We start from the raw sequence: 10922 nt of genomic DNA, 5'->3' as shown, positions 1-10922 counted from the left end.
AGAATCGGCGCAAGATACTGATGAAGAAACCTTGGAGTGGTTTAGACTTGACGGCAAAGACTTGCTGGCCGATGCAGAACCAACGGCAGAGCAACAGTATGGATTAGACCAGCAGGACCAGCTGTTTTGGAGGTCCATAGGGGTTGACACCGAGAACATAGTTTTCTAAGCTGTTTTGTTCAGTCATCTGGTCCAAGATATGATGTACAGCTCTAATCTAAATTCTAACTCTGTAATTATTTTCATGGTTCCAACACTGAACCAAAGTGCTAATGTTGTAAAGTATGTACTTTCTTTCCATGCTGCGATGACAAAAGTACCTGTGTGTGAACCAAGATGCTGTTCTTGTGATTGTTTATCAGTAATTTTTTTTGTTTATTCTTGTACTTGTGAACAATATGCATGCTTGATATGAAAATTGTATTCATTTCATCGATACTTTCGTGTGTACCAGCTGATGGCATTTTTCTGTTGAACTTTTGTTTGATGGAAAATTTTTCCCATGAGTGTTGGAAGCAATTTTTGTTCAATTTTATATCTAAACATTGTATCGATTATTTCAACACCAAAATAGCTTCAAATTAAAAAAATCAATTTAAAAATTGTAAATCTCGTGGAGATCTATAATTTTTGAATAATATTGTCCCCATCCAAATTCATATGAAAAAGTTACGATTTTTTTAAGGTACGTAGCGTGGAGACGGGACATTCTGCCAATTAAATTGGCGATAAGGTGGGTGCAAGAGACATTCCATCAATTCAAGCAGCTATGGCTATTTCAAATGGCTATAAAAGGTATAATTTTGCATTTTTGGGGATATATATTTTTGCAAAACACTAAAATAAAAGGTATAAAAATGAAAACAAATTCGGAAAACTAGATAATCGAATAAGCTTGAAGAGTGTTGTTTGGTCAAAATCTTAGCCCAAGTCCAACTTCAGCATGGCCCAACTACCCCATGACGTGGCCCTCTTCAAGCCTAGCGGTGCAATGGTAGCCCACAGGCGGGCCAGGTCTGTTGCGACATTCTCCTCGCCTCGAAACTTTTATTGATCTCTCTTAACTCATTGTGTTTTCCATTTTATCTACAGTTTTTCCTGCAATGGCAATTTATAAGTGTACTCTGATGTTTCAGTTTATAGCATCTATAAGCTAAATAATGCATAGATAGATGTAAAGCTTGAAGCATAGACATGCTTGATAAATAATGCATTTTGTACAGCATAACTAGTAAATGCCAATAATCACATCAGAGGACATAAATACCATTAATCCGATAACTGTAGTAACTACTAATCAACAAATTTTACAATCTTATGTCTGAAATAATGAACCACATAAATGGAATGAACCACATGAATAAACTGAACGAAAAGAAAACGGCAGCTAAGAATAATCCTTCCCCAGCAGTGTATGTATTACTATTAGTACCGATATTTACTGCACTGTAAGTTCAGCTCGGGCTGCCACCACTGGCTGATGCCATGAGCATATTTGAAATCAGGTGAAGGGCTCACGTTGACAATTAAGTCAGCAGAAGGAAGAAGGTGCAGTGGTTCTGATTCCCACCCTAATGCCTTGAAGAACAGATCTCCTATAGAATTCTGTGTTGCGAGCTTCTCGATAAATCCAGCGCCGAGATCCTCCATGTTCTTCCGGTGCTGGAAGTACCCGATGTACTCTGAACAAATGTGGTCTCCTGGATTGACGTATAGATATGGCGTCCATGATGACAAAATGCTGAAAGATTCTTCAGCAACAGATCTCTGACTGTTCCCCTCAGTTTTACCTTTCATTGCAATGGTTAATCCGGCAGTAATTACACTTCTTGCGATGCGGAAACCGTGCTTTACCCTTTCATCTCTGATCCTTTCAATTGGAGCAGCGACAAAGGGTGGATTGAAGAGAAAGCTTTCCAAAAGCTCACCCTTCTTAGCCATGTTTCTTCCGGTAAGGATAGCCATACCTGCACCCAGTGAGTGGCCTGCTAGCCAAACTTTGGATCCGGGGAAAACTGAGGCGACATTTTGAACAGCTTGCATTGCAATGGTAAATCTTGAGGTCCTATGGAGACCATTTTGTACAAGATGGAGGTCAAGGGAAAGATCCCTAGAGATGGTATCCTTTTCTGTTATGGTGCCTCTGAAAGCAATGACAAATCTTGGAGCATTCATAGCAGAAGCTTCTTCACTTGAAGGAGGATTAAATTCAAATATTGCACCAAATGTGGACATATCAGCATCATCAATGAGTTTGCGAATCAGCTCAAAATGGAAGAATTCCCACCATGGAGGTGCCAAGGCTTCAACAGATTGACGATTTAGTTGCCGGTCTCTCTCCAACACATATACAGCCTGAACTAAGCTTGCAGCCACAGATCTCCGATTGTGCTCGCAGTTCCTTTTGACATTTGATAATGAGAAAGTTACATCCCCAGCTCAATGCATTGTAAAACCTATACTAGTAAAAGAATCACATGCCTGCATCTATACCAACAATCAAATCAAACAAACCTCTGACAATCATGGATTTAACCAATAGTGTTGATAGAGTTCAGACTGAGAATGCAGGATATATCCAAGACTTTGTGAACATAACCCTAAAAGTCATCCAAATAGATTGGTTCCTAGTACATTTCAACTAGTGCCCTGTGCCTACCTGAAAAAGTGAACAAGATGGAAACTACAAGTGCCATCTAAGCTAGCAATGATTTCAAAAAATGTTGATAATACAACAAATGAGCTAGGTCGATAAGGAACTTTAAAAGTATTTCTATTCAGTGTTTTAGCACTACACAGTATATATGCAATGTATATATACAAACTTCTACTAATATTTCCTTATACACAAATGATGTTATTTGAAGGCATATGAAATTAAACAAAACACTAGCAACAGATAAAAGTCTGGATTGCATACGATAATTGCTTATTGTTAATGCATAAACATTTAAAGAGATGCAACCCGATCCATAACAGTCATATATGAAGAGTAGCGAGAGAGTCATGTGGTCAATCAAGCACATAGATTGAGCAAAAGCTAAAACACAAGAAGCTATATTTCACAAATTATTTCACTGCTCTTAGAAATATGGTATGCTCCATAATCCATCAATTTCGCAAAATAAGTTGCAATAAATATTACTTTCCTGTATTGAGCTAACCAGAAAAACCTAATTTAGGGTGCTGCTAAAGCATGAGCTGTGTAATTTTCTTCGCATGGGCTTGTTTTTGCTTTTTTCATACTTATACAAAATTTATTTTTGTACCAACATAAGAAATATCAACAAGGACCAGGGCTGAACTTGGACAGGAAAGGACAATCCAGAGGTAATACATGCTACCGACCACTGAGTAATTGTCAATGGTGATTTTTTTTTCTGGCCAAAGGAACTCCCCTGTGCCACCTTTTTATAGAAGGGTCTACCACATATTTGTGATGCAGAACATTACAAGTTCATACTGGCAGTTGCACATAGCAATGCACAGGTCCCTAAACCCTGAAACACATACGGACAAAATAAACCGTGGCAATGCAGCTTGGAGGGTTGCAGAATCAAAAAGGAATGTAAAGTGAAACAACAATAAAGACAAACAATTTGAACTTCCCTTGAAATTGAAACTCAGCTAGATTAATGACACACTAGAATCAAATACTAAGATCATCTGACATCTTATTACCAATGGTGAATGCTTGTGATAAAGATAAAATGGCAAGTAATTTCATTAGAGAGATTTAACCTCAGTAGACATAGAGAGGTTTGTTGTGCCTTAAACAACTTAACAGTTAGACACTAATGCTCATAGTGGGAGTAAGGTGAAGTAGGTGGGGATGGTTAGCAAGAGTTAAGGGTCATAATTATTTCCAAGTCTGAACATGACAGTGGCTAATAAGGGCAGACAATGGGCCTAGCATCTATCTACATGACAGTGATGTCATGCCATGAACTAATTGGTAACTTGGTGTTAAAAGCAACCCCAAGCCCCATATTATAAGAGTGAAGAAGATGCATGCCTGGTATAAATAATTAAACACGCATTTCTTCTAGTGCTTCTCTTTTTTCATCAGTCTTGAATTTACGTAGTTCATTAGAACGACTTAATTCTCTAATTCCCAGGAAAGAATTGAAACTAAAATTTACAGAAGAGAATACTTGGATGCTTCATGTACTGTGATTGCATTCCCGGAGAACATGAGAACAATTTCATTTAAATGTAGCATTTTCTGCAAACCTAACCCTCTGATGGCCCACAAACATTCCACAAAATGTCATGTAAAATTATTGAAGATGAGAGGAGCTATTAACTACATACCAATCAACACATTTCAGATATGTCGGCCCTGAGATGGCAAACACATCTCTTTCCACAGCCATTGTGCTACAAAAATCTCCTGTTTAGTTGAACAGTTGCGCCACTGGAGAAAAACATAACACTGGAACAGGTAGGGAAGAAGTCAGCATATAAAATATGATACTCATGGCAATAATAGACAAGAGCAGGACTGAAAAAAATAAATAAAGGTCAAACTTAAGTCGCTATCTAGCATTCGATAAGCTAAGCAGAAAGGTGAACAGCAAGCAAAGGTAAATGTCAGTGACAAGTGAATGCAATTGGATGCTTTTAACTGGTGTCGCGGCGTTTCAGTGCCAACCAATCGGGTAAGAGAACGATCTACAACGAAAGGGAAAAAGAAAAGACATTCCTCTGAGGTAAAAGCCGATTCGATAACAGGGGCGAAGGTGGGTTCAAACTCGGGGGAAAATAAAACCGCTGGAAATTGGAATTGGTCAATTACCACCCGCGCACCCGCCCCCGCCACCTTTGCAGCGAACAAATCCGCGACAAGCTAACGTACAGGAGCAAATCCCCATCCCAAAAGGAATGATTTTGATCCGATGGCTGACGGAGGAGAACAACGAACGAATCGACTCTGCGGCGAAATGAACAGCCCGTGCAAGCAAGCTAGGACAGCCTTACCGGAAAACGAAGAATCCGGCTCCACGCCAATCTCCGCTCGGGGGAGTAGGACGGACACCCGCCCGCTCGCCGCCGCCGCGGGAATGAATGAAGAGGGGCGCGGATGCGGCGGAAGCAGGCGAGGATGGCTGGATCTGGATGGAGGCGGGGCACAGGTTTGGGGGGAAATGGAACGGCGGCGAGCGGCCTTTGGATCCGACTATCCCAGTCGGTGGTGGTTGCCGGTTGGGAACTTCTGGCGCTATGGGGAACAACCGACCGCACGGACCCGCTAATCGCCAACGCCAATGCCAACGGTCAAACTGGCCAGTGGCCGCACATTACAGTCTTTCTATTTCTTTTTCTTGTTTATAACTTTACTCTTCAGTTTTCCTTCTAGAAATTTTCCTAAACAGCAACTATTTACTCCGGTCCTGCTCTTGTCTATTTATTTATTTTATAAAGGTTGTCTTTTCTAAACAGCATATAACTTCATCTTCAAACTGGCTACTATTAAAATATATAAGTGAATGTCTTGTTTTTTCTCATTTGCTTTAGCCTTTTTGTGTGTTGAGTTCCAGTAGTGATGAAAATAGTCGGGATAAATCTCAAACTGACCGCTTTCATTTTTCACATTATAATTTTGCTTTCAACTGTTTTCATTTTTAGCAAAATATAAAATTTTCAGATTCAACTAATTTTAATATCATTTTCTCCATTTTATACTCGATCCGGGTATTTTTACATATCCCACTAGGTTTGTTTTAAGTCAAACTAATCAAATCTAATAGATTAACATCTGTAATATTAAATTTGTTTCATTGAAATCGACATGGAATATATTCTGATTTTTTTAATATAGATGTTGTTATATTTTTTTATAATTTGGTCAAAGTTAGATAAGTTTGACATAGAAATTAGGACAAACCTAATCTGTCATGTAAAAAATTAGAGGAAGTGTTTGTCTGTTTTCATAAATATGGAAAAATCCTGAATGTCCCACTTTCTTTTCTACATTATGATTTAGTTTTCAACTATTTTCGTCCCTAGATCTTAGGATCAGATGTCACGAGTTTGAATCATAATATGACAAATAAGAAAGTTTAAGTGAATTTTTCACTTTCCTAACGAAGGGGTATAAATAACTTTTCCCCTTCTGCTTAATTTCTCTTTTTAATAATTTTATTTTTGAAACGAATCACAGGTGAGCTACCGATTATGTTAAAATCCCACCTTCTCCAGCTTAATTTCTTTTAAATTCTTAAAAGATTTATATTTTATGGAAATATAGAAATGTAACTACGATTTTATCCGGATAAAACCTACTCCTAATCCATATGATTTGAGTAAAAAAAATGAACATTTTGGCCTGGTTTCTTTCATATCGGAGGGGATTTATGTTCCATTTCGTCCCCATTGATTCAAAATCAACTTTCTTGCCCGAAACCCCTCGTTCCTCGCTGCGCTGCTCCCCTTCAGAATTCCACTCAATCCGTGCTCCTCCACTCCAATGTGCGCGGCGCTGCACTGCGTGGCGTGGCGCCGCTATGGAAGCTGGGCTCGGGAAGCACGTAGTCCACACCGCCGACGGTGGTGGCGGCATTCCGCCGCGGCGGCCGCGATCCCTTCGTGCTCGGCGGCGACGACCTCCTCCTCCTCGCCTTCCCCGTCCGTCTCGTGGGCGCTGTCCTCGGGCTGGCTCCGGCACGCCTCCAACCCAGACTTCCTCCCCGGCTTCCGCGGCCACCACGCGCCCCGCCTCCACGGCTTCTACCTCATCACCAGGTCGTTCAGTGGGACAACAATCCCCACAGTTCGTTCCGATGCCCCCTCAGCCTCGCAGAGCTCACCGCCGTCCTTCGCGGCGCGGGCTTCGGGTTTGACACCTGCGCTTGTTTATCCGCGCGAGTCATGGTCTGCCGGAATTGCAGAGGCTTCGTCAGCTTGTACCGCCCCCCTCAAAAAATAAAAAAATCAGCTTGTACCGCGACTGGGACGCGACGGCCAAGTCACAAGCGCGGGGTGCGCGCCGCTTCACCCCGCGAGAGCGAGAGGCATGCTCAACTGCTCATCTTTGGCCATTCTCTGAAGAAGGGAGTAGGACACACATTGTACGGTTCTACTCAGCTCCAGTCCAGAGAAGGTAACGATGTGTTGTCCTACTTTTGATTCCCAGTGGAGTTCAAAGCGGAGGAGGGAGCAGCCGGGCATGTGTCTGTAATCCTATATGGTGGCATGGTGCAAGATCATGCCTGGTCCATCTGTATTTCAGCTACAATAGGGCTGTGTATTGCCATTGTGGATCTCGAACATGCTGCTTGTTGACGACAGGATCTGTATGTTGGGCACCGTCAGCTTTGATTGGATTTGGTATCCTCAAAATTCTTCGCAATTGAGCTCTCAAAACGGTGGCATTTGGAGATGGTGGGATCATGCTATCATGCCAATGATTCAAAGATTGATCTTGTTCATGTGAACTGTGAAGGAGCCTCAAATTTGCATCTGGACCCACAGGTCTGGCAGCGAGGGGGGGCTGTTTGATGCCATTTGCTCAGGCATGTGTATGCTAATCTGATGTCAAATTGCACAATTGAGGACGGGTTTATCAATGTTACCATACATCAGGTGGGATACAATGCTGAGTCTGTGTTCCTGAAGATGGATCAATGTGTAGTCGACATATTTGATAGGGGCTGAGTGCTGCACAAAGGGTAGAAGGCAGATAAAAGGATACACAGAAAGACCAGATCCCTGCATTTATGATGAGATAAGCCTTGGGTCTTCCTGGTGCCACAGAAATGATTCTGCAAGGTTTGTCTTCGGGTTACCTGTTCACTATTGTACCTGAAGTTCTGCATTGTGCTAATCTCTTATATAACTGTTTTGTGACGTCTTCATTTCCTTGTGGTTATATCTAGTAAAAAATTGTAGTTTCTCTTAAGACACCATCAGAACTAATAAGTTGTGGTAGGAAATTTGCATGATTGAGCTAGCGATTAGCCTATTGTGAATGTTAGTAATTAGTTATCGATTGAAATGCTTGGTTCAGTTGTGGTGGTGTAGTACTGGCTCTTTAGGCCAGTTTATTATATACTAGTTAAGCAACAATTCCTGTTATGTAATATGTGAAGTACTAAAATTCCATTGCTGTGATCTTGGTATAATTTACTTAAGTTGCACCGGTAGGGGCTGGTAAAGGAAATATGAAATGCTTACCAAAAATACATTACCTATAAGGGTACTAAAATCAATATAAATGGTACTCATAGACATTCAGATTTTGGTGTGGAGGTTGAGCATGTTCTCAACATATGATGGAAGGAATATGTTAGATGTATATGTATTCTTGTATTTTCCCATTGTATAAGGGGTTTTGTGCATATTTCTTAATACCTGTACATGTATCTATTTGGGTCTAGAGCCACCATATTGAATACAAGTGCTATTCATAATATGGTAACAGAGCCAAACTAGGTTTAGGTTTTGTTTCAATCTCCTAGCTGTTCCTGTTCCAAAAGCATGTTGCACTTGCGTGCTACCCATCCACCATCGTTGCCTTTTCCATCGATTGGATTGATATTCCTCTATCAATTCAATCCTGGCAACACACATTCGTCAATTTTGCTGCTGCTGACTCATTTTTTGCTGTCGCCAACTTGTTCTGTCGTCGTCAGCTCATCGTCGTCAGCCGCCTGTGACTCACCGCCCGCTTGTCGCCGCAGGCCCCGCCTGATTTTTCCACGTTGCCTCTGCAGAATCGGCCCGCCTGTCGGGCTTCTCTGCGCCCGTCTCGCCCGCGCCCGTCCGCGGCTTGACGGCGTTGCTTCGGTCCACACTGCCTCGCCGTCGGCCAGGGGACGCTGTTCCAATTCATTCACTCTTCTGCAATTGGATTCGCTTTGCCTCTGTGATCCAATTTTGCTCGCGTGGGATTTGCTGTGACTTATCTACTCTGCCCGCCTACCTACTTCTGATGGCGTCTCCTGTTCCTTCATCCGGTGCTGTACAGGTTCTACGATGCCTGGTGCTTTTCAATGGCACCAACTATCGTGACTAGGTTTCCCGTCTGCGTTTGCATATGCGTGGTCTTCGTCTTTGGGAGTTTCTTACTGGTGATATACCCTGCCCAGCTCCTCCTGTCAAGCCTACTATTCCTGACACAGCTGTTGAGGCCGTGCAGAAGAAGCTGCTTGATGATTTTGATGATAGTACGGAATCATATGCGTTGCAGTTTGTTGCATACAGGACATGGTTAGATGAGGATGCTCGTGCTGGTGTTGTTCTTGCTGCTAGTATGGAGGAGAGTCTTTCTGCAGATATTGTTGACTTTGATCATGCACATCAGATGTGGGCTTTTCTTCGTCAGCGTTATGAGCCCACCGGTCAATCTACATATATTGCTGCTCTATGTCAAGAATAGCTATTGCGATAGGGTGACTCTACAGTTGAGGAGTTCTTTGCTCAGATTTATGCAGTGTAGCGTCAACTTGACTCTATTGGTCCTCCATTATCACCTAGCACTTGTGAATCTTGTAAGGCTCAAAAAATTGCTCTGGAGACTAGGCGCACCCATGATTTTCTGACCCATCTTCGTGATGAGTTTGAGCAGCTTCATGCTCAGCTGGTTTCCCATGAGCCTTGTGTGTCTCTAATGGATGCTCTTGCTGCTGTTCGTAATGAGGAGATATGTCTTCGTAGTGTTGGTCTGTTGCAGTCTTCATCTTCTTCAGTCTTGGTTGCTCGTTCTTCTTCCAAGGCCTCCACTCCTCCACCTATGGCGCCTTCTTCGGTAGTGCCTTCTTCTTAGAGTGGAGGGGGTGGTGGTCTTAAATGTGACTAGTGTGGCAGGGATAACCATATGGAGGCATATTGTTACAGAAAGAAGAAGGCTCAGTCTCGTGAGGCTCAGTCTCGCCGAGGTGGTCGTTCCTCACAGGGTACTAGTGGTGCTGGTGGTTCTGGTACTGGAGGTTCTCAGCAGAGTTCTGCTGGTTTTGAGACACAGGAGATGCTCATGATGCTTCGTCGCCTAGCTGCCTCTATACCCGCAAGAGCTGCTGGTTCTGTTACTCAGGCTTCTGCACTGCCAGGTTTTGTTGCTGCTTCCTAGTCTTCTTCTTCAGGTACTTTTCCATGGATTCTAGATTCTGGTGCCTCTTTTCATATGACTCCTGATCGTACCAACCTTTCTTCCATCAGTACTCCATCTCTTCCTGTCACTGTTCAAACCGCAGATGGATCGTCTCTCTGTTGCAGGATGAGGCACTCTTTTGTCTTCCTCTTTTCATGTTCCTGCTGTTTCTTATGTTTCCAAACTGACCATGCAGCTTATCTCTGCTGGCCAGCTCACTGATCATGGTTGTCGTGTTATCCTTGATTTTGACACTTGTTGTATTTAGGATCGCAGCACGAGTCTCCTAGTTGGTACTGTCCCTCATCGACGTGATTCTCAGCATCTTTGGGAGCTTGACTGGCTCCGTCTTCCTTCCGCTGCCTTTACCGGTCTTGTGGGCTCAGTTGCTTCGTCTACGTCATCTACATCGTCGTTTGCTCAGTGGCATCATCGTCTAGGACATCTTTGTGGCTCGCGTTTGTCTACGGTAGTTCGTCGTGGTCTTTTAGGGTCAGTTTCTGGTGATGTATTTTTGGATCAGTGTCAGGGTTGTCGGCTAGGAAAACAGCTACAACTTCCTTATTATTCTAGTGAGTCAGTGTCAAAACATCCTTTTGATCTTGTTCATTCTGATGTATGGGGTCCGGCTCCCTTCGTTTCGAAAGGTGGTCATCGATATTATATCATATTTATAGATGATTTTTCTCGCCACGCATGGATCTATTTTATGAAACATCATAGTGAGGCTTTATCTATCTATAAAAATTTTGTCACCATGATCCATACTCAGTTTGACACTGCTATTAAGGTTTTTCGTGCTAATTCTGTTGGGGAGTATTTGTCTGGAGCA

The 10922-nt window shown here is 42.5% G+C and overlaps 1 protein-coding gene across 1 annotated transcript; it reads right to left on the bottom strand.

The window, feature by feature from the left end:
- Window positions 1-1229: 1229 nt before the first annotated feature.
- On the bottom strand, window positions 1230-5236 carry LOC101780171 (GDSL esterase/lipase At4g10955). Its single transcript, XM_004952202.4, has 3 exons — window positions 4981-5236; window positions 4315-4435; window positions 1230-2401 (listed from the first exon to the last, which is right to left on the bottom strand). The coding sequence occupies exons 2-3, from the start codon at window positions 4374-4376 to the stop codon at window positions 1426-1428; spliced, it is 1038 nt and encodes a 345-aa protein (XP_004952259.1). The 5' UTR covers window positions 4377-4435; window positions 4981-5236; the 3' UTR covers window positions 1230-1425.
- Between the last annotated feature and the right edge of the window lie 5686 nt (window positions 5237-10922).

The sequence above is a fragment of the Setaria italica genome, chromosome I, assembly GCF_000263155.2.
Source record: "Setaria italica strain Yugu1 chromosome I, Setaria_italica_v2.0, whole genome shotgun sequence".
Classification (NCBI taxonomy): Eukaryota; Viridiplantae; Streptophyta; class Magnoliopsida; order Poales; family Poaceae; genus Setaria; species Setaria italica.
This window is presented reverse-complemented; position numbering and strand designations above follow the sequence as displayed.

Bases quoted from the DNA above. Each gene is read 5' to 3' on its own strand.
- LOC101780171 (XM_004952202.4), bottom strand. From the start codon at position 4,376: ATGGCTGTGGAAAGAGATGTGTTTGCCATCTCAGGGCCGACATATCTG. The intron at 2,402-4,314 runs GTATGTAGTTAA...AAATGTCAAAAG, and splicing joins TATCTGAAATGTGTTGATTG to GAACTGCGAGCACAATCGGA.